Genomic DNA, 27,820 nt, shown 5'->3' on the forward strand with positions numbered 1-27,820 from the left:
GTCCCTCGTGGATTGGAAGCCCTTATGGGGTCAAAAGATTCCTCAATGCTCTGCTTAATTTCGCATTTTTGCGGGTTTTGCGAGTTTTTGTTTGAGTTTTTTGCTAGGAGATCTATATAAGCCTTTCCTCTACAATTCTAAAACCACCTTTCATCGTCTACTTCCCCCCAGTTTTCCCCGTCGCGGTAGCCTCCTGCACCATATGGTTCGAGCAATCGGCGAATATCGCCGCTTGTTTTGCAATATCCCCCAACCGCCAAATAACCTCCTTATTCCCCTCCACAAACCCATAAATGCAATACTGCACCCCGACGTCATTGCAAAACTCGATAACATGTCTCTGTGCAGCCCGGAAATTATGCCGCGGCATGCGTGGGAAAAGATGGTGCACGGCCTGGAATTGCAGGCCGCCGTGGATAAAGTCGAGCCAGGCCGGGCAGTCGACGTCCATTGTCGTTCTAAGCATTTTTTGGGCGAAGGATTCTGATGCTCCAAGGTCGGCTGTTGACATGGCAAAATGCGAGAGCGTGATCTGAACATGTAGCGGCATTGTCACCATGTGGCTTATCAAAACGTATCCGATTCGGACACCAGCGGAGGGGAGTTGTTGATATACTAGCTTATACCCGAACCAGTACCAAAACACACCCATGCCTACGAGCTCAAAGTACCGAAACCAGGCTGCCTGTCCCCTCCGCGGTCCTTGTCCGAGTAACAAATACTCCCACGAAAGCCTATACAGATTGAACCGGCCGAAGCACAGAATCGGATAATACATCCAGTTCTGCACTCCAATCATTACTCTCGAGACTCCATCGTATTTCAGCACGCGGTCATAATACGTTGAAAAAATGTCGCCGAAGAATTTAGTCGACACCGCGAAGAAAGGAATATGCTGAATATCTGGGTCATGCACAGGATCGTTTGTGACAATATGATGCACGTTGTGGTTCCGTTTCCACCATCCAAGACTCAAACCGCCAATATAATTTGCGACAATCGTCCCAATAAGGTTATCCCAAAAAAACGAGTGGGTAATAGCGTGATGTCCTGCATCGTGAGCTGTGAATGTGATTTGGTGCCAGAGCAAGCCTAGAAAAAAAGCCGACGTGTGGTACCACTCCTTTCTGAGAAAATAGTATGACAGAGTAGCCAGCGTGAAATATCGAATGCATTCCCGCCCATACCCCCAATAAGTGCATTGGAAGTATCCTTCTCGACCCAGCTTTTCCTCGAGTTCACGATACTTGCGTGTTATCGAAAGCTGGGTATTGTAGTCTAGCGAGGGGTATTTCTCTAGATCGCGTTCCACAAGTTTGCGCTCATACTCGGCGAATAAATCTACACTCATTGGAATCTCCTGCACTTTTGGCGCGTAAATCTTGTCCTTGGTCTCCTTGTTTCCAAACATCTCCTCCTTAGACGCCGACTTCGTTCGTGAAAGAGTCGGGTCCGCCATAGCAGATGATGCCGTAGTACAGCATACTTCGTCATCAGACGAAGTATATGCAGACGAATCTGTCAACGAGACAGCTTCATCGATCTGCTCAAACCTTCTAAACTTGCCACCTTGAATGGGAGGAATAAAATTCTTCCACACGCCTTCCACGTGTCCAATCTGATATTTCCTCGCGATGACCCTCGCCTCGTCAGAATGAAATCTACGGAATCAGTGACCACAGCTCTCAATTATCAAAGAAATTGAAACTCACGCATTGATTTCGTCAGTTGCATCCCGTCCGACCATATGAAAAACGACCTTGTCGCCGCCCGGATGCCGTGGTAACCATGCATCAACACGTAACACTCGGTTCTCATATATAACTAAGATGTTGCCTTCCGCGATCATCCCCTCGATCACTGCTCGCGAGAGAACCTTGTCTCGCGCTGCCATGGCTACTACTCAATTCTCCGCGATTGTCATATGGTAGACGCAAGACAGAGACGAGGATATCGGATACTATTCCAGAATTGGACGGAGGTGGGAGCTGTTGACGTGCCTGGGCCAAGGCTACTCTCGGATTAAATTTAGTGTTTCGGCTGCACAAGGGGCCGAGTTCTCGGCGGCGCCATTCCTAGTTATATAGCAAAATTGTGGCTGCCACAAATTCGCACCACAACGGCAGATGCGTGAAATTTGAATAATTCAGATAGTGCATTAAGTTTATTCATTTTAAATAATCTTTGTGAAATGAATGAAGTGTTCTGGTGCATTTGCGGCGAGGAGTTTGCGGTGGCCTGCAAAGTTAGTGGCTCGGCATGCCTCAATTTAAGTTTAAAGACTGAATGGGTCCAGCATCTTATAGAGAGCTACATATAGACAAGCAGACTCATACAGCTCCAGCCCAGCTAAACGCATAGCGTGAGTGCATGCGGTTTATAAGATCCCGTGTATTCATGCACTATATCGGTTTGGGTCTGCCTTCTCTTCCATATGACGCATTGCTGTAAGACAGCATCTCTATTTTACAATTCCAGTCGTCTATATACAAAAAATGTGGATTCGAGCTGAACTACTCATAGCGAGCTACTGAGTTAATAAGAAACTGTCTAACATCCTCTATCTTCATAGCAGCAGGCTTTCCTGTCCGTTGTCGCAATGCAACCGTGCCATCCGCAATCTCCTTGTCGCCAACAACTCCAATATAATTATACCCCTTCTTGATTGCCTCTCGAAGTCGGTGCCCAAGCGTGCTGGATCGATCATCCACGTCAACATAAAACGTACTAACATTGAAATCCAGTAAGTCTGCGTTGTCGCCACTTGGCACACCGGATATTTGCTCCTTCACTTTGCACGCATATTCAACGTGTCTGTCCGCAATAGGCACAATTACAGCTTGACGTGGACTTAACCACAATGGCCACCTCCCCTGAATCTGCTCAATAATTATCGCCATAAACCGTTCCACCGAACCAAAGACAGCCCGGTGAATCATAACAGGCCGATGGCCAAGAGTGTCGTCGTCACCGCGATATGTCAACTGAAACCTCTGAGGCATCTGAAAATCAAGCTGAATAGTGGCCGCCTGGTGTTCCTTGCCGTTGCTGTCTTTGATCAAAATATCTATTTTGGGGCCGTAGAACGCACCGTCACCTTCATTGACTAACCACTCTTGCCCTGATTCATCCAGCGCGTTACGCAGATCTGATTCCGCGTTGTCCCATTCCTCCAATGTGCCAATATACTGTTCTGGTCGTGTTGATAGCAATAGTCGGTACGAAGGGATCTTAAAGATTTTGTAAACATTGTCGACAAGTTTAATTGACGCTTTGATTTCTGCTTGGACTTGATCTTGGCGGCAGAAAATATGCCCGTCGTCTTGATGAAACCGTCGGACACGCGTCAGACCAGTCAACGCGCCTGACGCCTCGTTCCTATCCGACTTCAGTAAATGTTGTAATTGGTTCTCCGATACACTTACCTATGCAATGGCGAGAAATCCGCATATCGAATCGGTAGCTCTCGATACGATCGCTCCGAAGCACCATAAATCAAACAATGTCCAGGACAATTCATCGGTTTCAAGCCATATTCCTCTTTCGTCTCTTGATTGCGACCTCCAACTTCAAACATGTCTTCCTTGTACTTTTCCCAATGCCCACTCGTCTCCCATAAAGACTTCCGGTATATAATAGGAGAAACGACTTCCTCAAACCCAAAAACTTTCAATTGTGCACGCATAAAGGCGAGAAGCCTGTTGTAAACCCGGGTTCCGTGCGGGAGGAGGAATACTGAGCCAGGTGTTAACGGGTTTATCATATACAGTTCTTGCTGAGTGCCAATCTGGCGATGGTCCAAGAATTCGTCACTCAAGTCGTCGGAGCCGTCCTGAGACGAGTGCGATGAGCAGAACCGCATCGAGAGGCGCCAATGCCTGTGCTCGAGGCTGGGACACACGGATCTGACGCTCCGCAGAAGTAAAGGTCGCATTGGGTCGTGAGCGGATCCTGTGGAGGATGCAACTGCTGATATATACCGATAGCTGTGGGATGGATTGTTCGCTGCGAACGTTCGTGTCGAGCGACTCTGAAAACTTAAAATGTTGGGAGTTAGGAGGATCGCTCCTCACTCGGCCTCCGTCATTCACCATCTACTGCAACCATGGTTTCGAAACTTACATTTAAAAATGATAAGCCGAAGAAGCGGAAACGTGACAAGGCAGGAGAAGAGGAAGATCAAGACGACGGGTACAAAAGCAGGAAAACCTCTTCCTCCGAGACCCAAAAGGCTCAGCAAGATCACGGCCAGAACGAAGATAACGAGGAAGGATGGGTTAATGCAAAAACAAAAGATGATCTTAATGGTCCTTGCATGTTTATATTAGTAAGTATTAACCATGTAATAGTAGTGGCAATTAGGGATTAACGATTGAAGAATGACTCACCGCCTCTGTGCATGTCGAGTGACGGCTCTGGCAAGGTCTTCCCTACGGTCATAAAGTCGTATGATCCAAGCAATGTCCAACAAGTTTTTGTTCTGGGAAATATCGTCCAGTCTGAAAAGTATACTGTAAAATCGTACTTGGGGAAATATTTTACGGTGTCAAAATACGGAATTTGTGAAGCGACGTCAGAGGCGATCGGCCCCGAACAGGAATTGGCCATCGAGAGAAAGGAAACTGGTGACGGCTGGGTTATAACGAGTGCATGGGATAAGTATTTTTGCCTTAGTCATAATGACGTGCGATGTGACTCGGAATCAGCGGGATTCAAGGAGACATTGATGTACAATGCGTATGATTTAGAATATGGAGACTGTAAGCTGACGCATACGTATGTAGGATCCGTGTACAAGCCAAGTTCAGGAAGCGCCCAAGCAAAACTATAGACGAGAGCCAACGGAAGATACATACGAGAGAGCTCGAAGAGAAAGTTGGCGCGCCTCTGGATTACGAAACCATCAAAATTCTAAAGCAAGCATTTAGAAGTATGCTAGATTCTAAATATTTAGTCGTACGCATGGCCAGTACTGACAGTATAATAGACGGACGATTGAACGAAGCGATATTGGACGTCAAAGAAAAGATGAAAACAGATCACCGGTGCTAGTCGGTCTGTGAGCTTGTAAGATACAGCAGAAGCGAGATAAGTGTATGATATGCGTGGGAATATAGTTATCAATGGTTCGACTATCAGTCTCTGAATCCGGACAATGTCGAAGTGCTATCTAAGGACGTCTTAATGGCTCCAAGTAACGTGTGCTAGTGGCCGTGGCCTATACATTCGTGAATCTTAAATAATTCAATTTATTGGTCACTAAGTATGTTTATATGTTACAATGAAGATATATTAGTGATGTACATATATCTGGCACACCCAACTAGTCATAAGTGACATGTAACCGTTTCCCTAAACTTTTTATAAAATAGCGTATTTACGCAAAGGCGGACCGGGCAGCAGCCTGGGGAGTGATCTTCTTTCCATCCTAAATGAACGAATTAATACCACAACCTGACGACTGACGTGAAGGAAGGTCTAAATACCCTGTTGTAGCGGACACGGACGGGAGGGGTTCGGACACGGCGACCCTCTCTCGATCGAACACGAACGATCTTGCTGTGGATAGCGCACGAAACACAGTAGTGGAGCTTCAAGTAGAGCTTAGGAAGAGCGTACTCAGAGTAGACGGAGGCATCAGAAATATCACGGATGGCTGTTTAATGGGGAATCAGTTCACGCTCAAGGCAAATATCTTAGGGCATAACTAGAAGTGACATACCCGCGCTCTCAACAATGTTTCGGATGGTGAATCGCTTTATGCTCTTGTCCTATACGACAAATCCGTTAGCACCTTCGTCTTCCAGATGCTCACTAGAATAAAGTACCTTGGGAGTGCATCGCGAGCAGTTGGAGCATCGAACAAAGTTGACGTGTCCACGTCCCTTCTTGTTACGTCCGTTGGATTGGCGCTTCTTGGGCATATTGACTGAATATAATATAAGTGCTTGATGATGTTAGAGGGACGGCGTCGAACCTGAAATGGAACGATCTCAAACTGTTAGATTCACGATGCTCAGGTTGGCCTCGATGCCTGTTGCCCCTTGCCATAAGCTCCGCGAAAAGCAGTCACGACCAAAACCCTACTATGATTACCCTAAAGATTATAGCTATCCCACCAGCGCACAGACTGCAAGACCTAAAAGTAAGTTAAGGCAATATCATAACTGCCAAAACGTTAACTGTGTTATGGCTGAGTCATCTTTGTAGAAGAATTATATCAGCAGATATTTGTTTTGTTTACTAGTCGCTGGTGCCGTCTATCTGGACCGTTATGTTGCGTCCCGCAAAGGTGGTGTCGCTTTCCGAAACCCACAGTTGAGAAGTGGATTATATTCAGCCATTTTATAGTCCGGTTGCATTACAATAAAATATATCTGGTACTGTTTGTGACGAAGTGCAAGCTATCGCCTTGTCTGTTTTGCGGACCTTATTCCCCAACAATCAGGCAAATCGGCTGAGTATCGGCACAAAACACTGTTATTATAGCAGATTTAATTGACAGTTACATGTCAACAGTACGTCAACCAACCTCTGCTTCACTTAGACGGCAAGGGAACTCGAGTTTTCCTACAGCTAGTAGCCCTGTTCCGTCGACTACTACAAGCTTGGCTTCTCAGTCCACTTCAGTCTTAGCTATTGAGAATTCATCACCTACACCATCCATGAGCGACAGCAGGAAGAGACAGAACCGTCGAGATGAGGTAGGATTAATTTTACCAAATCCCTCAGTAAAATGATGGGCAGGACTTGTTAACGCATGAGTCTAGGCGATTCGTCGGAAGAATGAGAGCGATCTCAACAAGAAGAAGGTGGTTCCTGGCAAAAATCGTCAAATAAGACGTCCACCACCTGGAACCGTTATGTCTCTACGACCTAGTCCGGCTTTGCAGATAAAGCCGAACACGACTGTTTCTGAGGCTGCCCAGCTAATGTCCGCTAAGAGGGAGAACTGTGTGCTAGTTACGGACGACGATGATCGTATCGCAGGTATTTTCACGGCGAAAGATCTAGCTTTCCGAGTAGTTGGAGCCGGAATTGACGCTCGAGATGTTATGATCGAGCAGATTATGACGAAGAACCCACTTTGCGCACGAACAGATACGTCAGCTACGGATGCTTTGGATTTAATGGTTCGAAAGGGTTTCAGACATCTTCCTGTTATGGACGAAAATCAAGATATATCCGGTGTGCTGGATATTACTAAATGCTTCCACGAGGCCATGGAGAAGCTTGAACGTGCATATCAATCATCTAGAAAGCTATACGACGCCCTTGAAGGTGTGCAATCCGAACTCGGTGCTTCTCAGCCGCTCCAGATCATCCAGTATGTCGAAGCTTTGAGGACGAAGATGTCCGGCCCAAGCTTGGAGTCGGTTCTGGACGGTAACCCACCCACGTTTGTCAATATTCGCACCTCAGTTAAGGAAGCTGCTCAGCTGATGAAAGAGAACCATACCACGGCAGTGCTCGTTACGGATAAGAATGCGATTTCGGGTATCTTCACCAGTAAGGACGTCGTTTTACGTGTCATAGCTGCTGGACTGGATCCGTCTCGCTGCAGTGTCGTTCGGGTTATGACTCCCCATCCTGATTTTGCGCCAAAGGAGATGAGCATTCAGGCTGCCTTACGAAAGATGCATGGTATGATCCCACGTACAGCAGTTATAGTGCTGATGCTAATGTTTAGATGGTCACTATTTGAACTTGCCTGTGATGGGGGACGACTCGGAAATTGTTGGCATGGTTGATGTGCTCAAGTTAACCTATGCTACACTCGAGCAGGTACAGAACCTCACCGGACTTTATTGCAATTTAACTTACTTACTTTGGTAGATCAATTCCATGCAGACAGCGGACAACGAAGGGCCTGCTTGGAACAGATTTTGGTTGTCGTTAGACAATGATACAGATTCTGTACACTCGGATCACCTAAGTCACCGCGCCGCGACACCATATTCCGATTCCATTCAGCCTCCACCTTCATCTCCGCCAACTGTCATGCATTCAGAGTTACAGTATGCTGCTGAACTTGAACCTGGCGATTCGGCTTCTCGCTTCGCGGACGACACGCCTTTAACGAACCCATCGCTGTTGGGAAAGTCGGCCGAAGATTCTCCGTTCACATTCAAGTTTAAGACGCCATCTGGAAGGGTACATAGGGTTCATTTGACAGCTGCGGAGGGCCTTTTATCTCTTCGAGAAGTTATTGCGGCAAAATTGGGACCGGAAACTAGGAGCCTTGGAGGCATTGGAGAGTACGACGACGAAGGCAAGGTGGTGAAAAACGGATTCGCCATCAGTTATCTTGACGACGAAGGCGACGCTGTACTTGTCACGTCTGATCTAGACCTACTTGAAGCAATCCAACTCGCTCGACGATCTAATCTTGACAAGGTCGATATTTTTGTTCATCACCCAGACCAGGCGGTTGTTGTCCCGCCGTTGACTGTAGCTTCGACCGTTTCTCAGCCAGAAACTCCGACTGGTCGTGCACCGAATGAAAAAGAGAAAATCATCGATGAAGCTGAAAATGAGACTGTTAGTGATGTACCGCCAGCTGCTAAGCCCACAACCGCGCAGCCGCAGTTCTATACTACACCTCTACCTGCGCCTCCAGTGAAGGAAGAGGCTATCCCTGGTATTCCTAACGAGCTATTGCTACCAGGAGCACTAGTCACGTTGGCCGCTTCTATTTTGACTGTATTCGTGTTGAGCCGCATTAGCAAGTAGGCAACAGCTGATAATAGTGCTGCCCTACTACTACAAGTTTTGTTTTGTTGGACAAGATCTTGGTTAGAATGTATGTACACACTTTACATATAACTTTATTGAGGGGAAATATTTATATGTTTTCTATATGAAGTAATATACTATTAATAAGGAGATCGGAAAAGAAGAGTAGAGAAGTATTGGGCTCATTTGTGAGCAATCATGATAAATATCGTCAAATCGTCCTGGTTCGGTGTGCCAGTTCTTTGCGCAGAGAATGGCGCTAACAGCCGCCGTTGCTGAAATTTGGGAGGAAAAATCTTTAAACTCGACTCGATTGGTGTGATCGCCTTAAACATTCGCTTAAGCCAATCTGATTTGTAGGCAACACCGCAAGTAGTGCAGATTGACTAGTTAGTCGCGAATTTAATTTTATTATTGCATAAAGCACTTACTAGGTTTTTTTTAAAAAATTTGAGCTGGTGTCCACGATGTCAAGCCTGCCGGCAGAGGCTACAGCTGCACTACTTGCTTTGTTGCAGTCGCTCACGTCCCCTGACAACAATACGCGATCCACTGCGGAAACCAGTCTAAATGCAGAATGGATTTCGCAGAGATTAGATTTTTTGATGCTGGGTTTGGCAGAGCAGATGTTGATGTCTGAGGATCAGACGGTAAGTGGCTTCCGACATGTATAGTCTGGCACAAATGAACATACTAATGCCTCAAATTTAGCTACGATCTTTCTCCGCAGTTCTTTTTAGACGAATCGCAGCGAAACAACCGGATGATAGCGAAGTTTTGACCAGCAGGCTTGTTGACAAGCTTACCCCGGAAGTGAAAGCCAAGATTAAGGAGATTTTGCTGCAAGCCCTCAGCAATGAGCAAGTGAATGACACTCGGCATAAGATTTGTGATACGATCTCTGAGCTGACATTTGGAACATCGGGTATGATATAGAGGTCGGTCACATATTCAGTGCGGTCTAATAACTTCTTGTGGCAGATCGCTGGCCAGAGCTTCTTGAAGTTTTGTTCCAGGCGACCAAGTCGCCTGCGGCAGGTCTACGTGAGGCTGCATTCCGAATATTTGCTGCCTCGCCGACAATAATTAGCAAGCAACATTTGCCGGCAGTTGCAAATGTGTTTCGCGAGGCTTTCCAAGATCCGTCCGAGGACGTGCGCATCGGCGCGATAGTTGCTTACACAGCTTTGTTTGAGACGTTGAACAAGTCGTCATGGCCAACACTGCAGCCTTTACTTCCTGATCTACTTAATGTTCTCCCTCCTTTGAATACTCCTGAAAAGTCGGATCAGCTTACGTCGACTCTGTCTCCACTTTTAGATCTTGCAGCCTTGGCACCGAAGCTTTTCCGGCCCATGTTCAAGACAGTGGTGGATTTCGGTATTTCCGTAATCAAGAACAAGGAGATGGAATCAACTGCCAGACAGACGGCATTGGAGTTGCTTACCACGTTTGCAGATGAGGCGCCAGGAATGTGCAAAAAGGAGCCAACTTATGCAACGTCGATGGTTGTTCAGTCCTTGGCTATGATGACTGAAGTGGGCGAGGATGACGATGATGTCGCCACAGCCTGGAGGGAGGATGACGATCTTGATTCCGATGATGCGGACTCTACGCATGTTGCAGCGCGTCAAAGTTTGGACCGATTGGCAGTGAAGCTTGGTGGAACGACCTTACTCCCCCCTTTGTTCCAGTGGCTACCTCAGATGGTCGCATCAAGTAATTGGCAGGAAAGACATGCGGCACTTATGGCTATCTCAGCGTTTGCGGAAGGTTGTAGAGACGTTATGATGAGCGAGTTGTCCAAGGTATTAGATATGGTTCTCCCTCTTCTTCAAGATCCTCATCCACGTGTCCAGTGGGCGGCTTGCAACGCTGTCGGTCAGATGAGCACGGATTTTGCCGATGACCTTCAACGACAATTTGGTGATCATGTTTTACCTGCTTTAATTCATGTCCTTGAGTCACCGGAGCCACGAGTTCAGGCCCATGGTGCGGCTGCACTGGTCAACTTCTGTGAGGAGGCGGAGAAGGAAACACTTGAGCCATTCCTCGACAACTTGTTATCGCACTTGATGGTTCTTCTTCAAAGTCCGAAGAAATATGTTCAAGAACAAGTGCTCACCACCATTGCTATCGTCGCCGATGCTGCGGAGACAAAATTTGCCAAGTATTATGACACCATGATGCCTATCCTGTTCAATGTTCTCCAATCGGATACTGGCAAGGAGTATCGTGTTTTGAAGGCAAAGTGCATTGAGTGCTCTTCGCTGATTGCTCTCGCAGTTGGCCGGGAAAAGTTCAGTGGTCTGTCACAGCAACTAATCCATACTTACGCTACCATTCAGTCAAGCATAACAGACTCGGACGATCCAGCTGCGTCCTATCTCATCCAGGCATGGGGCCGCATCTGCCGCGTTCTCGGAAAGGATTTCTTACCATTTCTTGGTGGTGTAATGCCGCCTTTGCTAGAAGTCGGCAAGACTAAGCCCGAGCTGCAATTGATTGATGACGCGGCTGATGCTGAGAACTTTGATCAAGAAGGATGGGACCTCGTTCCAGTGCAAGGTAAGCATATTGGTATCCGCACTAGTTTACTAGAAGACAAGTGCACTGCCATCGAGCTTCTCAGTATATACGCATCGGAACTAGGAGGTGGATTTGAGCCCTACGTGGCAGAGATTTTGAATGATATTGTTTTGCCGTCTCTCAGCTTCTTCTTCCATGACGGAGTTCGAATCGCGGCTGCACAAGCGATTCCTCATTTGCTCTCCGCGGTCAAGGATTCGGGGCCTGCAAATACAGCGAAATTGGCTGAATACTGGCGACAGATTGTCACTAAGTTGCTAGAGGCATTGACTAATGAACCTTTTGTCGAGCTCTTGACATGCTTCTACACTACTCTTTACCAATCTATCGAGACCATCGGCATTCATTCTTTGACTCAAGATGATATGGAAAAGTTCGTTCAATCAATTATCAGTAACATGGGTGACTATCTAGAGCGTGTGAAGTCACGATCAGGCCAGGAGGATGAGTATGAGGACTACGCCGAGGAAGACAAGGATGAGGACATGCTTATCGACGAAGAGCTTGTTAGTGAGGTCAACAAGGCTATTCACTCAGTATTCAAGGCGCAGAGGACATCATTCCTTCCGAACTTTGAGAAGCTATTGCCACTACTGACTGAGCTTGTTGCGCGGGCAGAGGTCGAGTGCCGAGAGTTTTCGATTTGCGTGTTCGACGACTTGATTGAGTTTTGTGGTCCCGATGCGTGGAGATACCAGGAAGTGTATTTACAGCCTCTTGCTACGGTCCTTAACGATCAGAGTAAGTTATTTTCAGGTCTGAGTTTAGTTGGCGTGGTACTGATCTGGATCAGACGCTGCACTACGACAAGCTTCCGCATATGGATTTGGTGTTGCTGCTCAGTTTGGAGGTGAAGCGTTTGCCACAATCGTCGCGTCGGTTGTTCCACATTTGTTTGCTATAATTGGAGTCCCTGATGCCCGCAACGAAGAAAATGTGCACGCCACTGAGAATGCTAGTGCGGCGATCGCCAAGATTCTGCGGTTCAACGGTTCCCAAGTCGCGAATGTCGATACTGTGATTGACGCATGGATACAGACTCTTCCGATTGTGAACGACGAAGAAGCTGCACCATATGCGTACTCTTTCCTCGTGGATTTGATTGAACAGCACCATCCGGCTATACCAAATCATATTCCGCACATACTTGAAAGTGTCAAGAAAGCTTTAGATGCGAAGTCATTGCAGGGCGCAACTGCGGAGCGTGTAATTCGTGCGGTACAAGGTTAGCTTATGGTCAAACGATGCATATAGAGAGAAAACGAGGATTACGTGTAGTTGTAGCATTTATTTCGTTTCTTTAATTATTATTGTCCTTTCTACGCCGTTGCTAATGAGCGTCTCTATTTCATTATGTTGGTATTGTTTTGCACGGGGTTCACTAAAATTGGCTGTGTAGTGTATGTAGTTTGTAATATGTGTACATTGTGTACAAGATTAATGAACGATCAGGATTGGCTTCATCTTTAACGTGGGCCAGTGGACTTAAATTGCTAGGAACGTTCGTATTGGCGAAGCAAGTATGAGGCTCAAGGTTAGGGGTACTACGAAGAGTTGGCAGCGGACTGACATCATGCTGGTGCTCATCTTGTGCTGCTTTCGCGAGATACACCGTCACGAGCAAAGCAATCCACTACACATTTTGTTTTAGCGCATCAGTGTTTACTTCATTACAATATAGCAGAATATCGGCTACTCACGCCATTCGAATCCTGAATCCTGACACGGCCTGCAAGCTGAATTACTCGATCGCCTGTTTCATGTGTTAAGTTACTTAGCAGCTACGACCCCTAAACGTTAACGACAACCAGGGCTTGTCGGATCGACTAGGGCCAATTGATTCGTCTGCTTTATCTACTGTCGCGATTCTCACCGGGCAAGCCCGAAGCAATTCAGATCTACCTGCTTGTGGCTGTAGCTCGGGCATCTCAAGTAGCTGACATCTGAGAGGTGCATACGGGCTCTAAGAATGGCTGATTTTGGAGGTACGTGATATTGGCCGCATGTTTCAATCAACTGGGAGGGTTACAGACAGTTCATGGACGTCGGCTCTGACTAGCACTCTGATCTAGGGTTCCCCCAAATCTTGTCATTGTTCTACGCGACCTTCCATCCGACGGAGGGTACCAAAGTGCTCTACCAGGTGCCGCCGGGAAGTGTAGTCAGATCTACGGATTCCTCGGCATTCAATGCCCCTTTATTCGACTTTGAATCTATTAACAGCTATATTATACCGAAACCACAGCTATGTAATAAATTGTTGACAATAAGGGTTAATAACTACCGGATAGTCTCACATCCGGTTCATATATGGGGCTCTAGTTACGCTCGCAATTCTTTTCTTTTCAACTTCTGCTTCATCTTCCACAAGAACGCGGATATATCAGCATACAACCCGGTGGTGAGGAAACTATCAAAGATGTTTCAGGCATTAGAGGAACAAAACAAGTTTCTATCATCGTCACTAATGAATGAGGGCTTGAAGAGCATTGTTGATCAAATATTTGAAGATCTCAACAACTATTGCGAATGTTTCATCCCAATCGACGAGGCAAATAGTATCAACATAAAATTATTCCCATTACATCCGCCCCCGCCTCGGATAAAAGCTTTTCACGTTCCGATTAGTGCAGTCCAACTGAAAGCAGTAATGGACGTCAACTGGGATCCTACCATGGAGAAGGTATGTCGCACTGTAAGTTTTGACTCTAGTTTGCGCTGACAGGTGTGAATAGATTGTAGAATTCATCGATGGCATCAATTCAGTCCGCAAAATTGCCGAACTCGCTGATACTGACTACGGTTTGACACGAAAATGTATTCAGCATCTCATGTACTACGGCTGCGTGATAGTGGTTGATATTTTCCAATTCAGCAATTCTTATGCATGCACTGCGGATATTTCTGCGCTTGCAAAAGATCGACACCTTGGCGACGAATGCCAGTCATATGTGGCTTCGCCTGGAGCAAAGAAGCGAAATGTATGCGATCTATTGGAACTGTACTGTTCGTTACATAATGGACAGACAGTGAAGGAGTGGTATATCGCCAATCGGGACCAATTGCGAGGGATCGACATACGACGGTTCATATCTTTCGGTATCATAAAAGGGATTATATATCGTGTAAATATATTCCCGGTACTGGAAGACATTAACGTGGCAGCCGCTAATCCGACAGATAAGCAGCTACTACGATTAACGAAAAAGGTTAAGCATTTTGATGACATCTGTACAGATATACAAATTCCTCGGAGGCAGGCCATGCAGTCGTTGGAGGCATATGGCGATGTTGTGTTGGTTCGGGCATGACTTGTTTAGGCGTTCAATACTTGTATTCATATGGCGTTTTGATGCTTGGAATGGTCTGTGTTGTACTGTACATAAAACGTCTTACCGTATTATAATTATATACAATGAATCTAATGATGAAAATTTACCGCCGGTCTGCAAGAATATCCGGATTCTTTGGTGTCATTTCGCATAAGAGTTCCTGCGTCCCGATGTAGAACTTAACAGTGGGCATGGCAATCATTCTCGCTATTTCAGGGTCATGTAGTACAGGTAATGTAGGTAACTGTCGACCGTTTATTGCCCTAGTCTTCGCATTGAAATTGCGCTCGACATCCGGCCCGAATTTGCTGATAGTGTATCGGTCCATCTCGCTGAATGGTCTAATCACGATCGGCTTTGGGGATGTTTGCTTCATGGTTTCCCACCGGAATCGAAACCACATTCGGCCATCCCATAACGCCCAGCCTGACCAACCAGAGGGCGGAATCAATACAACCGCTACCGGTTGATTATGTCCAGGAATAGGCTGTCGCGCGAGTGTCCAGTAATGTCCAACACTAACTTCCTGCTCTTCTTCCTTGACTGCTGATCGGTTGACAGTCAAGCTAAATCGGCGGTTCTTCGCATTTTGGTGTGGCTGTAATTTGCGCCCACCAAATGGCGACGCCGCTAACTTTTCGCCATTAGGCTGTGCTTCCAAGTTCACCCGTCGCACTTGCTTATGCCGCGTGACGACTTTGGTAGTGTGCGTCCATTGTATATTCATGAATGTGAATGTGGTTTCTCTGGGATCCAGTAACTTAGTCACGACTTCTCTATATCGTTGGCTAGAGATATCACTGAGGTCGAGAGGAGTAACCATACTCACTAGCCGCTGTACAAATGATATAAGAGAGTTTAAATCCTTCCCTTCATACGCCTCTGGCCGCATATTCCAGACAGCAATCATTGAACTTCTTGAAAACGTGATATTACCGCTATCCATTTCCTGTCTGAATAGTCGCAGACCGGACAGATCGGTTTCGCGTCTCTGAACGGATAGTCTCTCACAGAACGATGCAAGTTTCTCTGGACGTAATGCTTGTGGCAGTTTTTCGGGCTGGCTGAGGAGGTACCTGACTGCATTACGTTTGGTGTAAGTTGGGTCGTGATTCGTCATGTCTTCAAACCACTGAAGCTGGGCTTCGAGGCATGTAGCTATTAATCGAACCTATTATCGTTAATCTTCATTCTTCCAAACCACATTCAATAAATTCGCATTTACTTTCGGCTGCAGCAAGAGTGGTCTCAAAATTTTGACATGATGGGCACCGTACGTCGAATGCCCCTCCGGAATCCAACACACTCTCCGCATTCCGGCCAATCCCCGACTAGTACTACCCCTCAGCAACCGAATCATAACCGTCTCAACTTGATCATCCAAATTGTGTGCCAGTAATAAATGCTCAATGCGATGCATTACGCAAGCCTTTGCTAGGGCTCGGTATCGTAGCGTTCGTGCCGTGCGCTCGATCATATGCGATGACTTTTCAGCGTATTTCCAGTCCAACTCGAGAATTTCATGACGAACATGTAAATGCGTGCCTCCTAATTGAGTGGCCAACACATTGGATATAGACTTAGCCTCGGTGGAACTTCCGTCCCGGAGTTTATGGTCGACCGTGAAGGCGAAGACCGTGGTGCCATGCTTCCGTGCAAATGCGTCAGATAGGTACGCGAGACACATGGAATCCACGCCTCCAGACAAGGCAATTCCTACACGACTTAGAATAACTCAATCTTGTGAGATAATAAACATTGCCCTACCAAATACCCTTGGGATCTTGAAATCAAAGAGGCGAAGTAGCGATGATGCAAACTCTGCTTGTGTTATTGGCTTCACGTTTTTGGCGGCTGCTAACAACGGCTTCATGGTCGCGTCGTAAGCCGACATGATTATGCACCAGTAGTCGTGTAGCTGAGCTTATAGATTCGTCACTAACACACTGATCATTGATCCAAAATACTCGTGCCAGCTTAGCACCGATTAGCGACCATACCAGTGAATATCGGTTATTACTTTCATATAATAATATTCTGGAAGATGCCCTAAGTCAAGTTATTGCGGTTTAGTCTGCTGCTTTACGAATTATCGAGTGCCCGGTTGATGAGATGGCACAAGCGATGATAGAGCATGCGGCTTGTAGCGTTCAGTGGAATTAAACTGATGCCCAACGTCGCAGAACTATCAATCTTTTCTTAACTTACTTTCAGTTACAAGTCGCCAATACAAGTATACACTGTCATTGCACGATATGATCTCGTTCATATTCTCATAGAAACAAGATATAGGGAGCAAAAATGGTCAGCCTAGCGTCACTACAGACGCTAATAACCGTTCTCGCTCCTTTTCTATTGCCAAGGATTATCAGCTACGTTCAACGGGTTCGACATACTGGGAGGTTTACTGGTAATGCAAACGGCACCAGTCCTGTTTCTCTTTCTTCGACATATATGAGCATAATATTTGTATTTTTCTTGGCTGCTGTATTACATCTTGCCCACGTCGCCTTATTCTTGACTCGCAATCCACAAGGCAAATTTAACAACAATGTCTTTCAAATCACTGGCTTACCGATCCTTACTCCGACGGAGACAGTGGCCGCGATATTAGCACGACTTGGAAGATATAACGAACGTACAGAATTTGTACTCACGAAAATCTCGTCACCGAAAGCAAGAGCGATATATGCAGCATTTGGCAATGCCATTACCGATTGCTCATGGTGTTCAATAGCGAACGAGAGTTCGTATCGGTTATATGTCTTACCGACACTACTGTGGCCGTTCTTCGCACAGATCGGTATAGTTGGAGTGAGTACTGCTATCTGTAAGAAACTGGGTGCTATTAGAGTTTCTACATCCGTCGTGCTAGTTATTGCAATGGTCTACGTTATGTGGCGATTATTGAACTTTGATCCGTCTGCGAATATCAACGGTAGGGGTCGAGTTGTAACGCAGTGGCTCTTGGACGACTTGCTAAGACAAAGGGATGAGTTATTAGCCACTTTTGATATTGTACTGGCGGGCATTACATGGCTTGTTGGGACGAATCGGTGGGTGCTTGACGATGACGCCCAATCGTTTGTTTCAGAGCATGAGATAATTATTCGCGACTTCCATGAACTGGAGCGAAAATTGGACGATGTCCTACAGAAGGAACGCAGTGCGAATATGGTGAGAGGTGCCGTAATTAACGACGACAAATTGCGTCTTCAGTGTGCACAGTTTTGGGCAGAAATTGCGCGTGAGGAAAAGAAGCTGGTGGAGAATGCCGGCGTTAGGACAGCATTGAATGAAGCTCGGGAAGCGGATAACTATGATAAATTGAACGATGAGGCTGGAAAGTATGCAGAAGCAATCGTTGGAGTTAGTAAACTTAATTTAGCTAGATGAATTTTTTGTATATAGAGGAAGAAACGCATCCAATTTGATTAGTATGTACACTAGTATTACAAGATAAATCTTACAAAAATTCGATAAGCACAGCCAACATTTCTGCTAGATCGGTAGCTTCCTGCCGTTGCTCTACTTCTTCCTCCGTCGCACCGTCCACATCGCCCTTCTCGGTAATCGGAGTCTTCGGTACAATATCTTGGCGATAACCTTCTAACGTGTTCTTAACACCATCTAACGTAACCTTTGTCTCGGCGAGTTTCTTTACAATATTATCTTTAATGCCCAAGTCGCCTTCATCATCTTCAGCAACAAGCCAAGCAATGATAGTATCAATAAGCTGCAATCTAAACAAGCCGTCTTCTAATCGCTGGATATACCACTCTGCCTCACGCGCCTCCAATTCCGCTTCCCAATCCTCAATATCCTCATTTCGATTCGGTTTTGTTTTCATAAAGGTCGCGCGTTCCCCATCAATTATGATGTCGACACGATCTATTCGTTCGACAGTAAAATCACGGAACAACAATAGCCGATCTAGCTTCGCAAAATTCTTTTCGACGAATCGCGCGAGTAGCTTCACTTTCTGGGGAGATGAATCGGGCAAATTCCGGAATAGAGAGGCAATAATTCCGAGAACGGCATCCAGGGAGATATGTGATGTACTGTTCTTCTCGCGAGCCACCGATCGGTGATTCTTTGCATCTGCAAAGCGTGACGACATGAACAATTTGAAAGTGACTGGAAGGCCGTCATTATTCACAAAATCTGTCGCTAGCTGCGACGAAGATCCGGATGAAAGTGCATAGTCTAGGACTTTAACTGCGCGTGCTTTGCCGTGCTTACCACCATTCTTAACGAAGAGTAGAAGCAAATCAATACCTTCGTACTCCAACAGTTTTTCCTTTCCTACAGGATCTTGAACGACAATAGCCAGAGAATCAAACACATTTTCAAACATTTCTGTTTCTTCGGGTTCCTCTACTGGCGGGTCAATATGACGATAGCCAGCCAAAATGCGGAGAAGGACGTCGACACCAGAGAGCTCACCAAGTTCTTTATTGGTATACTCTTGCTGACAAAAATGAGCGCGAGAGATTCTTGATTTTTGAAGGATAATTGATAGTACCTCTGCAGCATATTGCATATTTTGAGAGACGGGCTTTTCTTTCACGAGGACTCGTTGCAGAAGCCACGGCAGAAGGCCGGTATCACCAACTCGTCTTTTAGTTGTGTTATCAATGAAAAGAATATCAGCTGTATCCTGGAAGGCGCTAAAGTTCTCAATTACATTAAGTATCTGGAAAACGCCTGCCCTTTCAGGTTCTTCATTCTCGTCTTCGTCGGCCTGCTTTTCCTCACTGCCACGGACACCTTTACTGTTGTCGAGCCGACCAAGGTTGGTGATCAAAGCATCAAGCAGACCCGCATCAATCGCGCCATTTAGCAAAAATTTCATGTCAACGTCCTCTGCTTTTGTATCTTCATCCGTGAGTTCCTCGAACACTTGCACAGCATCAACCACGATATCTGAGTTTTCATGCGCGAACAAGTCTCCAAAGATCTTTGGGCCGTCATTCTCCACGAACGATGGATACAGCTTCGAATGCTCCGTTAGGACTGACAAAGACTTTACTGCTGTATCTAAAACCTCTTCCGATTCCAGAAACTTTTGAGGCTTGTCATAGAACTTTGCGCGGAGCTGGGCGTTTCGTTGAATTAATCGATTGAGTTTAGTGATCTGCCGACGAACCCATCCTGCATCGTACTTTTCATCTTCTACTCGATCCTCGTATTTCTCAACGTAGTCTAAAAACTCGCGTTGCTCTTCAGTTAGACCGCCGCCAAAAAAGCGACCTCCTTCGTCGTCCTCAAGAGGCTCATCTGGCTGTAAATCTGTTAAGGTACCGCTGCGTTTAAAATCATCATGAACTACAGACGGGCCTTCGCTACTTGGCTCATCTTCTAAATCACTCTTATATCTTTTGACTGTGGTACAGTATTAGTGAATCTTGAATGTGTTAACAACACATAGATTGGTGCCTTACCGAGATTTGACAGATCATCCAGACGGCGCTTCTTTGTGGCCGAGCCTCCAGACTGCTATGATTACGACGGTTAGCTAAGCCATTGCAGAGTAATTAACATTTAGCCCATGACATACATTGAAGATGGAATTTACGTCCGTCATGATCAGTACTCCTGGCAGGTAAACTGGAACTCCATAATTTGGCTGTCTATTTTGTCTAACTAATGTTTCGTTCTGAAATATCAGGTCCATATAACCCTTACCCGGAACTTAACTGACCCAATTCCTAAGTTACAAGGTCAGATAATAGGGTTGACGTCTGCAAGAAATTCGCTAGGCCGACGGTTAATAACTGTGCGGCGGGCAACCCAAAGTTATAAATACGCCGATGCCGCGACGCGATACGGCCTCGAGTATTTTCTCAGCGATATTAAATCATTTGCGGCTCACACCATCCACAATTATTACCATCATTACTAAGACGTCGACTATTGGGGTCCTGATTTCAGGACTAATAGTAGTTGAAACTATTGTTTTACGAGGTCAAAATTTTCTTAGTGATTTCAACACTGACTCAATATGGATGCAAGTGATGAATATGTCCCTCCGACGAGCAATCAGCTGCAGCAGCCGCTGCCTATAATAAAGACGCGATTTCCGGTGGTAAGCATAATTTAATTGAAGAAAAATTAATATTTTCTTGTGGGTTATTGACGGTGGCTAACGAAAGTTACAAGGCACGTATTAAAAAGATCATGCAGGCAGACGATGATATCGGAAAGGTTGCACAAGCGACACCATTAGTGGTGGCTAAAGCACTCGAATTATTTATGATTTCTCTTGTACAAGAATCTTGTAATCAGGCTCGCATGCGTAACGCAAAACGTGTGTCTCCAGCACATTTGAAGCAGGCCGTATTAAGCACGGAACAATTTGACTTCTTGGCTGAGACTGTTGGGAAGTATCCAGATGCAATTGCTGTGTCAGGTGATAAGCCCGAACCAGGAACTGGTCCAGGACGGGGACGGAGGAGAAAGGTTGTTGAGTAGGTTGTCGGCATTGCGTTGTTAGGAAAGAGTCCGGGGGGCGGTCTGTACAATAGATATGGCGCTATATGGATCTGGGTTAATAATGATTTTCGGTGGACTATGTATGATTAAAAATTGAGTGAGTGTCAAAATGTACGGATATGGTTGCTTGTATATGTTAGGTACGACTAGTCTCGTTATTGTAAGATATGTGAGTATTACAAGTTCCTGTTGTAGACCATCGTTGCCTCTCGAACGTATTTACATGCGACACCTCATAGATGCTGCGTGATTGCCGAAATATTAGTAACTAGTTTGCCGCTACGAACACCTCTGTCTGCATCCTTGCCTGCATCGTTGTTCAAATTGCCCTGACCGAGTCCTTGTCGGCATTTGTCTTTGTTCGAAATTGTATTCGAGCAAGTGGTAGTAGTAAATGCAAGAGTCACAAACTCACAATATATTAATCAACTACAATGACGAAGATAAGGACATACATAACTTACTGCAAGATTTTGCTGTAAACGTCAGTTGGTGGAAAGATGCGGTTTTTGGGAGATTTACCTTGATCTGGACAAGGAGAGCCCTAACCGGAGGTCTAGAATTGGCATAGCGCCATCAGTGCGTAAATTCCAGGATGCGCGTACAGACAGTACTGGCCACACTTTTTGCCTTCCTAGGTTCGATTTGAATTTCGTCCGCAGCATCGTATTACCCACTATCTCATCTTCAATCCCGATTTTGATCCCGCCACGGCACATCTGTTTTTACTGATTACTGGATTTGGTTGTTTTGGTAATATAGACAGAGGTTTCGGTGAGAACGAGATAGGCGGCTCCAACGAGCTGGGAAAAACTACACTCGAAGTTTTGTTCCTATTGCTGCTGTCAACATGAGTGGCGTATTGTTTCCGTACTCTTCGGCTCCGCTGAAGACGGTCAAGGAGGTGTGTATTTGCTGGGAATATGGATTATGTTGCTAGATTATACAATATTTTGATTGGTTTGACGTGAATAAGTACTAACGGTGATATCTGCAGATCCAATTTGGAATCCTATCGCCTGAGGAGATCGTAAGCGCCACCCGATATCACTATGCTCTTTTGGCGCCTTTAACTGCTCATACTAATATGGCCAATATAGAAAGCGATGAGTGTTGCGAAAATCGAATATCCGGAAACAATGGATGAAACTCGTCAGCGTCCTCGTGTTGGTGGTCTTAATGATGCTCGGCTGGGGTCTATTGATAGGAACTTCAAGTGCGAAACTGTACGTTATGTTCCAGCAGCAATCCCATCAAAAATTGGCTAGGCAAATAAAGAATTTGAAGCTTACCAAATTGTTATTATAGTGCGGCGAGGGCATGTCTGAGTGCTGCGGTCACTTCGGTCACATAGAGCTTGCGAAGCCAGTTTTTCATATTGGTCAGTTTCACCGCGCGACAATGCTTGTGTATACAATGAGACGAGATGTTGTGGCTAACTTATTGTGGGCATGCAGGATTTATCGGAAAGATTAAGAAGATATGTGAGGCTGTTTGCTTTCATTGTGGAAAGCTAAAGCTTGACGAAGTGAGTATTAATAGTTTGTTTGTCGCGTTATTTTGGAAGATTATGGAATTTACTTGTTTTGCGAAATATAGAGCAACCCAGCATTCGCCCAATCCATTAAGATTCGTGATCCAAAGCGCCGATTCCAGGCCGTTTGGTCTCTTTGCAAAGGCAAGATGATGTGCGAAACCGATGCTCCCAACGACGAAGACGAGGACTTCGGCGAGAAGAAACCAAAAAAGATCGCTCATGGTGGCTGTGGTAATGCCCAACCTACCATTCGACGTGATGGATTGAAATTATGGGGTGTTTGGAAGAAGGACAAGAACGAGGAGTTGGACCAACCGGAGCGCCGCCAGCTCAAGCCTCAGGAGATTCTCAATGTCTTCAAGCATATTTCAGATCAAGATTTGGAGAGATTGGGATTGAATGTCGACTACGCGCGACCTGAGTGGCTTGTTATCACCGTTCTTCCGGTTCCTCCACCTCCTGTCCGACCCAGTATTGCTATCACTGAGGCTGCCAGAGGAGAGGATGATTTGACTTACAAGCTTGCCGATATCCTGAAGGCGAATGCGAATGTCAGGCGATGTGATCAGGAGGGTGCGCCAGCACACGTTCTGAACGAGTTTGAGTCTTTGTTGCAATTCCATGTGGCTACTTATATGGACAACGATATCGCCGGACAGCCGCAAGCTCTTCAGAAGTCTGGTCGCCCTGTCAAGTCTATCCGTGCTCGTCTAAAGGGAAAAGAGGGACGCCTGCGTGGCAATTTAATGGGAAAACGTGTCGACTTCTCGGCGCGAACGGTTATCAGTGGTGATCCCAACTTGGCTCTAGATCAGGTTGGTGTTCCGCGCAGTATCGCGAGAACATTGACTTATCCTGAGATTGTTACTCCGTATAATATCCATAAGTTGACACAGCTTGTGAGAAATGGTCCCAATGAGCACCCTGGTGCCAAGTACGTTATCCGAGATACTGGTGAGCGCATCGATCTGCGTTATCACAAACGCGCTGGCGAAATCACCCTTCAGTACGGTTGGCGCGTTGAGCGCCACATTGTCGACGACGATCCGGTACTGTTTAACCGGCAGCCTTCGTTGCACAAGATGTCTATGATGGCTCACAGAGTTAAAGTTATGCCATACTCGACTTTCCGGTTGAACTTGTCGGTTACGTCACCGTACAATGCCGATTTCGATGGTGATGAGATGAATCTTCATGTTCCACAGTCTGAGGAGACCAGAGCTGAGTTGACTCAGATATGCGCTGTTCCTCTTCAGATTGTCTCACCACAGTCGAATAAGCCTGTTATGGGTATCGTGCAGGACACGCTTTGCGGTATTCGCAAGCTTACAAAGCGTGATAACTTTTTGACTTTTGACCAAGTCATGAACGTCCTCTATTGGGTGCCTAATTGGGATGGCGTTATTCCTCAACCGGCGATCCAGAAACCAAAGCCGCTCTGGACGGGAAAGCAGATGTTAAGTATGGTTATTCCCAAGGGTATCAACTTACAGCGTTACGATGAGAAAAATACGTTGCTCAGTGTTCGTGACAACGGCATGATGATTGAGAATGGTGAGATCATGTTTGGTATCGTTGACAAGAAGACCGTTGGTGCGACAAGTGGTGGTTTGATTCACACTATTATGCGTGAGAAGGGACCGATCGCTGCGCGCGACTTTATCGGAGGTACGCAAACTGTCGTCAACTACTGGCTACTACACAACGGTTTCTCGATTGGTATTGGCGATACGATTGCCGATGCAAAGACTATGCGCAATATCACGAACACGATCGCGCAGGCCAAGCGTGAGGTACAGCAGATTATTTTGGATGCTCAGGCGAACAGACTCCCCCCGGAGCCTGGTATGACTCTCCGTGAATCATTTGAACAAAAAGTCAGTAAAGTGCTCAATACTGCTCGTGATACTGCCGGTCGATCTGCGGAGACCAGTTTGACGGAAGCCAATAACGTCAAACAGATGGTCGTTGCTGGTTCGAAGGGTTCGTTCATCAACATTTCTCAGATGTCTGCGTGTGTTGGGCAGCAGATGGTAGAGGGAAAACGTGTTCCGTTCGGTTTCTCGTACCGTACATTGCCACATTTCACGAAGGATGATTATAGTCCCGAGTCTCGTGGTTTCATTGAGAACTCGTACCTGCGTGGTTTGACTCCTCAAGAGTTCTTTTTCCATGCTATGGCTGGTCGTGAGGGTATTATTGATACTGCGGTCAAGACTGCCGAGACTGGTTATATTCAGCGGCGTCTGGTTAAGGCGCTGGAGGATGTCAGCGTTAAGTATGATGGGACTGTTCGCAACTCGCTTGGTGATGTTCTCCAGTTTGTGTATGGTGAAGACGGTCTCGATGCCACCTATGTCGAGAAGCAAAGCGTTGACTCCATGTCGGGATCCAATGATAGGTTCGAGCAGCGATACAAGATTGATCTCATGGACGCAATGTGGTCCCTTAAGCCATCACTCTTGGAGTGCGGTAACGATATCGTTGGTGACGTCGAAGTCCAGCAGGTGTTGGATGAGGAGTATGAGCAATTATGGCAAGATCGCAAGTTCCTGCGGGATTTTGTGTTTAAGAACGGCGAAGATGCTTGGCCGTTGCCGGTCAATATTCACAGAATTATTCGGAATTCTCAGCAGATTTTCCATCTTGATAGGCAAAAGGCAAGTGATCTGACTCCGGTTGAGGTCGTGGAGAAAGTCCGAGAACTGTGCAGCAAAATCATTGTTGTACGTGGAAATGATTCCGTTGTTCAGGAGATCCAGGATAACGCGACAACTTTGTTCCAGTGTCTAGTCCGATCGCGGTTGGCTAGCAAGCGAGTGTTTGAGGAGTATCGACTGAACAGGGTTGCGTTTGATTGGGTTGTGGGCCAGATTGAAGCGCAGTTTGCCAGAGCGGTTGTCGCAGCAGGTGAGATGGTGGGTGTAATTGCGGCACAGTCAATTGGTGAGCCGGCTACGCAGATGACATTGAATACCTTCCACTACGCTGGTGTCTCGTCCAAGAACGTAACGCTGGGTGTCCCGCGTCTGAAGGAAATCCTCAATGTGGCGAAGAACATCAAGACGCCTAGCTTGAGCATCTACTTGCTGCCGGAGTACGCGGCATCGATGGACATGGCCAAGACGGTTCAGAGTGCGATCGAGCATACAACGTTGAGGACGGTTACTGCTGCGACCGAGATTTACTACGATCCTGATCCCCATACGACCGTTATAGAAGAGGACTTGGATACTGTGGAGGCGTATTTCTCTATTCCTGACGAGCAGGTTGAGGCGAGCATTCATAGACAGTCGCCATGGCTATTGCGTTTCGAACTTGACCGTGCAAAGATGCTTGACCGTCAGCTGACTATGAGCCAAGTCGCAGAGAAGATTACCGAGGATTTTAAGGACGACCTTTTTGTGATCTGGTCCGAAGATAACTCTGAGAGGCTGATCATTCGATGCCGAGTCATGCGAGATCCGAAAGGTTTGGAGGAAGAAGTTGACGCGGAGGAGGATGCCATTCTGAAGCGAATTGAAGCGCATATGCTGTCGTCTATCTCGCTACGTGGTGTTGAGGGCATTTCGCGAGTGTTTATGTTACAGTACGAGCCTAACCTACCGAATGCCAATGGCGAGTATCAGAAGCAAAAGGAGTGGGTGCTCGAGACGGATGGTGTCAATCTCGCTGAGGTTATGGCGGTCGATGGAGTGGACTACACGAGGACGTACACGAACTCGTTCGTCGAAGTGTTGTCGGTGTTGGGTATCGAGGCCACTCGTGGGGCGCTGTACCGGGAGATCTTGAATGTTATAGCGTTCGACGGTTCGTACGTGAACTACCGACATTTGGCTTTGCTAGTTGACGTCATGACATCGCGCGGCCATTTGATGGCAATCACGCGTCACGGCATCAATCGTGCGGACACAGGTGCGCTGATGCGTTGTTCGTTCGAGGAGACGGTCGAGATTCTACTAGAGGCGGCAGCGGCGGCGGAATTGGATGATTGCCGCGGTGTGTCGGAGAATATTATGTTGGGACAGCTTGCACCATTAGGTACAGGTGATTTTGATCTCATGCTGGACGAGAAGATGTTTGCGAGCTTGCCGGTTGACTACAGCCGCGGCAGCATGATCAACATTGGTGGTCCAAATGGAGTGGCAGAAGGTGCGGCGACACCGTACGAGGGCCGGTCACCTGCATACTCGGACGGCGGCTACTTGGGATCGCCAGATCCGATGGCGTCATTCTCGCCTGTTGTGAGCTCTGGTGGCATTGACGACCGCGGCGGACTGACTGAGTACGGAGGCGGATTTGGAGCTAGTCCTTACGGGGCAGGTGCGCAATCTCCTGGATACAGTCCGAGCTCGCCGTTCTCGTCATTTGGAGGGGCGTCTCCGATGTCATTTGGCACTAGTCCGACGTCGCCTGGTTACTCGCCGGCGTCGCCTACTTACAGTCCGTCGTCTCCAGGTATGGCTGTCAGTCCGAGCTTTGCTACATCGCCGAGATTCTGTAAGTTTTTTTTTGTTTCAATAGGTTTTCCCTGGGATTAAACTGTTGCTAACTACAATAGCACCGACGAGCCCAGCATATAGTCCGACATCGCCGCGGTACTCGCCGACGTCGCCTGGGTATTCACCAACGTCACCAACTTACAGTCCGACGTCCCCGAGCTACTCGCCGACGTCGCCAACGTACAGCCCCACGTCACCGAGTTATTCGCCGACGTCACCGACATACTCGCCTACGTCTCCAACGTACAGCCCCACGTCGCCTACGTATAGTCCCACGTCACCGAGCTTCTCGCCGACATCGCCAACCTACAGTCCGACGTCTCCAAGCTTTTCGCCAACGTCACCAACTTATAGTCCCACGTCGCCTTCATTCTCGCCGACGTCGCCGACATATAGCCCGACGTCACCTTCATTCTCGCCAACTTCTCCGGCGTACAGCCCGACATCGCCGTCATTCTCGCCGTCGTCGCCGCGGTATTCGCCTACATCGCCGAAGCAGAAGTGAGATGGAGATGGAAATATTGATTGAATAGTTTTTAAAAAATTGTGTTTTCTATTTATACGATATTTTGCATTTAGTAGTTCAGTGTTGTAACCACTCGTTTCGTGTGCAATTGTATTTTTTTTGT

At 46.7% G+C, this 27,820-nt stretch overlaps 12 protein-coding genes across 12 annotated transcripts; 7 read left to right on the top strand and 5 right to left on the bottom strand.

Annotated features, from left to right (window-relative positions):
- Positions 1-50: 50 nt before the first annotated feature.
- On the bottom strand, positions 51-2,039 carry V1513DRAFT_453676 (fatty acid desaturase-domain-containing protein). Its single transcript, XM_066899280.1, has 2 exons — positions 1,713-2,039; positions 51-1,661 (listed from the first exon to the last, which is right to left on the bottom strand). Exons 1-2 carry the CDS (start codon positions 1,892-1,894, stop codon positions 158-160), a joined length of 1,686 nt encoding a protein of 561 aa, XP_066750763.1. The 5' UTR covers positions 1,895-2,039; the 3' UTR covers positions 51-157.
- Positions 2,040-2,262: 223 nt separating this feature from the next.
- On the bottom strand, positions 2,263-4,063 carry V1513DRAFT_282716 (uncharacterized protein). Its single transcript, XM_066894583.1, has 2 exons — positions 3,426-4,063; positions 2,263-3,378 (listed from the first exon to the last, which is right to left on the bottom strand). The coding sequence occupies exons 1-2, from the start codon at positions 3,932-3,934 to the stop codon at positions 2,514-2,516; spliced, it is 1,374 nt and encodes a 457-aa protein (XP_066750764.1). The 5' UTR covers positions 3,935-4,063; the 3' UTR covers positions 2,263-2,513.
- A 22-nt stretch (positions 4,064-4,085) lies between these two features.
- On the top strand, positions 4,086-5,294 carry V1513DRAFT_453681 (FRG1-like family-domain-containing protein). The gene is made up of 4 exons (XM_066899281.1): positions 4,086-4,327; positions 4,379-4,728; positions 4,785-4,930; positions 4,988-5,294. Exons 1-4 carry the CDS (start codon positions 4,106-4,108, stop codon positions 5,050-5,052), a joined length of 783 nt encoding a protein of 260 aa, XP_066750765.1. The 5' UTR covers positions 4,086-4,105; the 3' UTR covers positions 5,053-5,294.
- V1513DRAFT_453683 (40S ribosomal protein eS26) lies at positions 5,255-6,011 on the bottom strand. The gene is made up of 4 exons (XM_066899282.1): positions 5,829-6,011; positions 5,723-5,771; positions 5,487-5,656; positions 5,255-5,428 (listed from the first exon to the last, which is right to left on the bottom strand). Exons 1-4 carry the CDS (start codon positions 5,922-5,924, stop codon positions 5,378-5,380), a joined length of 366 nt encoding a protein of 121 aa, XP_066750766.1. The 5' UTR covers positions 5,925-6,011; the 3' UTR covers positions 5,255-5,377.
- A 180-nt stretch (positions 6,012-6,191) lies between these two features.
- Positions 6,192-8,984, top strand: V1513DRAFT_453685 (uncharacterized protein). The gene is made up of 4 exons (XM_066899283.1): positions 6,192-6,704; positions 6,771-7,644; positions 7,691-7,785; positions 7,837-8,984. The coding sequence occupies exons 1-4, from the start codon at positions 6,510-6,512 to the stop codon at positions 8,731-8,733; spliced, it is 2,061 nt and encodes a 686-aa protein (XP_066750767.1). The 5' UTR covers positions 6,192-6,509; the 3' UTR covers positions 8,734-8,984.
- Positions 8,985-9,059: 75 nt separating this feature from the next.
- V1513DRAFT_467051 (armadillo-type protein) lies at positions 9,060-12,909 on the top strand. Its single transcript, XM_066900097.1, has 4 exons — positions 9,060-9,386; positions 9,448-9,661; positions 9,718-12,066; positions 12,119-12,909. Exons 1-4 carry the CDS (start codon positions 9,204-9,206, stop codon positions 12,553-12,555), a joined length of 3,183 nt encoding a protein of 1,060 aa, XP_066750768.1. The 5' UTR covers positions 9,060-9,203; the 3' UTR covers positions 12,556-12,909.
- On the top strand, positions 12,910-14,795 carry V1513DRAFT_467052 (nitrogen permease regulator 2). Its single transcript, XM_066900098.1, has 3 exons — positions 12,910-13,310; positions 13,398-14,008; positions 14,061-14,795. Exons 1-3 carry the CDS (start codon positions 13,295-13,297, stop codon positions 14,634-14,636), a joined length of 1,203 nt encoding a protein of 400 aa, XP_066750769.1. The 5' UTR covers positions 12,910-13,294; the 3' UTR covers positions 14,637-14,795.
- Positions 14,520-16,774, bottom strand: V1513DRAFT_406175 (PP-loop family-domain-containing protein). Its single transcript, XM_066895626.1, has 3 exons — positions 16,425-16,774; positions 15,883-16,373; positions 14,520-15,828 (listed from the first exon to the last, which is right to left on the bottom strand). Exons 1-3 carry the CDS (start codon positions 16,549-16,551, stop codon positions 14,761-14,763), a joined length of 1,686 nt encoding a protein of 561 aa, XP_066750770.1. The 5' UTR covers positions 16,552-16,774; the 3' UTR covers positions 14,520-14,760.
- Positions 16,655-18,118, top strand: V1513DRAFT_453694 (uncharacterized protein). Its single transcript, XM_066899284.1, has one exon. It carries the CDS (start codon positions 16,959-16,961, stop codon positions 18,051-18,053), a length of 1,095 nt encoding a protein of 364 aa, XP_066750771.1. The 5' UTR covers positions 16,655-16,958; the 3' UTR covers positions 18,054-18,118.
- V1513DRAFT_453695 (Catenin-beta-like protein) lies at positions 18,045-20,344 on the bottom strand. The gene is made up of 3 exons (XM_066899285.1): positions 20,218-20,344; positions 20,102-20,156; positions 18,045-20,042 (listed from the first exon to the last, which is right to left on the bottom strand). Exons 1-3 carry the CDS (start codon positions 20,332-20,334, stop codon positions 18,124-18,126), a joined length of 2,091 nt encoding a protein of 696 aa, XP_066750772.1. The 5' UTR covers positions 20,335-20,344; the 3' UTR covers positions 18,045-18,123.
- Positions 20,345-20,504: 160 nt separating this feature from the next.
- On the top strand, positions 20,505-21,417 carry V1513DRAFT_453697 (DNA polymerase epsilon subunit C). The gene is made up of 2 exons (XM_066899286.1): positions 20,505-20,745; positions 20,820-21,417. The coding sequence occupies exons 1-2, from the start codon at positions 20,662-20,664 to the stop codon at positions 21,129-21,131; spliced, it is 396 nt and encodes a 131-aa protein (XP_066750773.1). The 5' UTR covers positions 20,505-20,661; the 3' UTR covers positions 21,132-21,417.
- Positions 21,418-22,002: 585 nt separating this feature from the next.
- Positions 22,003-27,696, top strand: V1513DRAFT_427991 (DNA-directed RNA polymerase II subunit RPB1; the record flags this gene model as incomplete). Its single annotated transcript, XM_066896254.1, has 7 exons — positions 22,003-22,056; positions 22,150-22,182; positions 22,253-22,378; positions 22,461-22,533; positions 22,610-22,680; positions 22,752-27,189; positions 27,251-27,696. The coding sequence occupies 7 exons, from the start codon at positions 22,003-22,005 to the stop codon at positions 27,694-27,696; spliced, it is 5,241 nt and encodes a 1,746-aa protein (XP_066750774.1).
- Positions 27,697-27,820: the final 124 nt, after the last annotated feature.

Source organism: Lipomyces chichibuensis (genome assembly GCF_038497645.1).
Source record: "Lipomyces chichibuensis strain CBS 12929 unplaced genomic scaffold V1513scaffold_62, whole genome shotgun sequence".
Taxonomy (NCBI): domain Eukaryota; kingdom Fungi; phylum Ascomycota; class Lipomycetes; order Lipomycetales; family Lipomycetaceae; genus Lipomyces; species Lipomyces chichibuensis.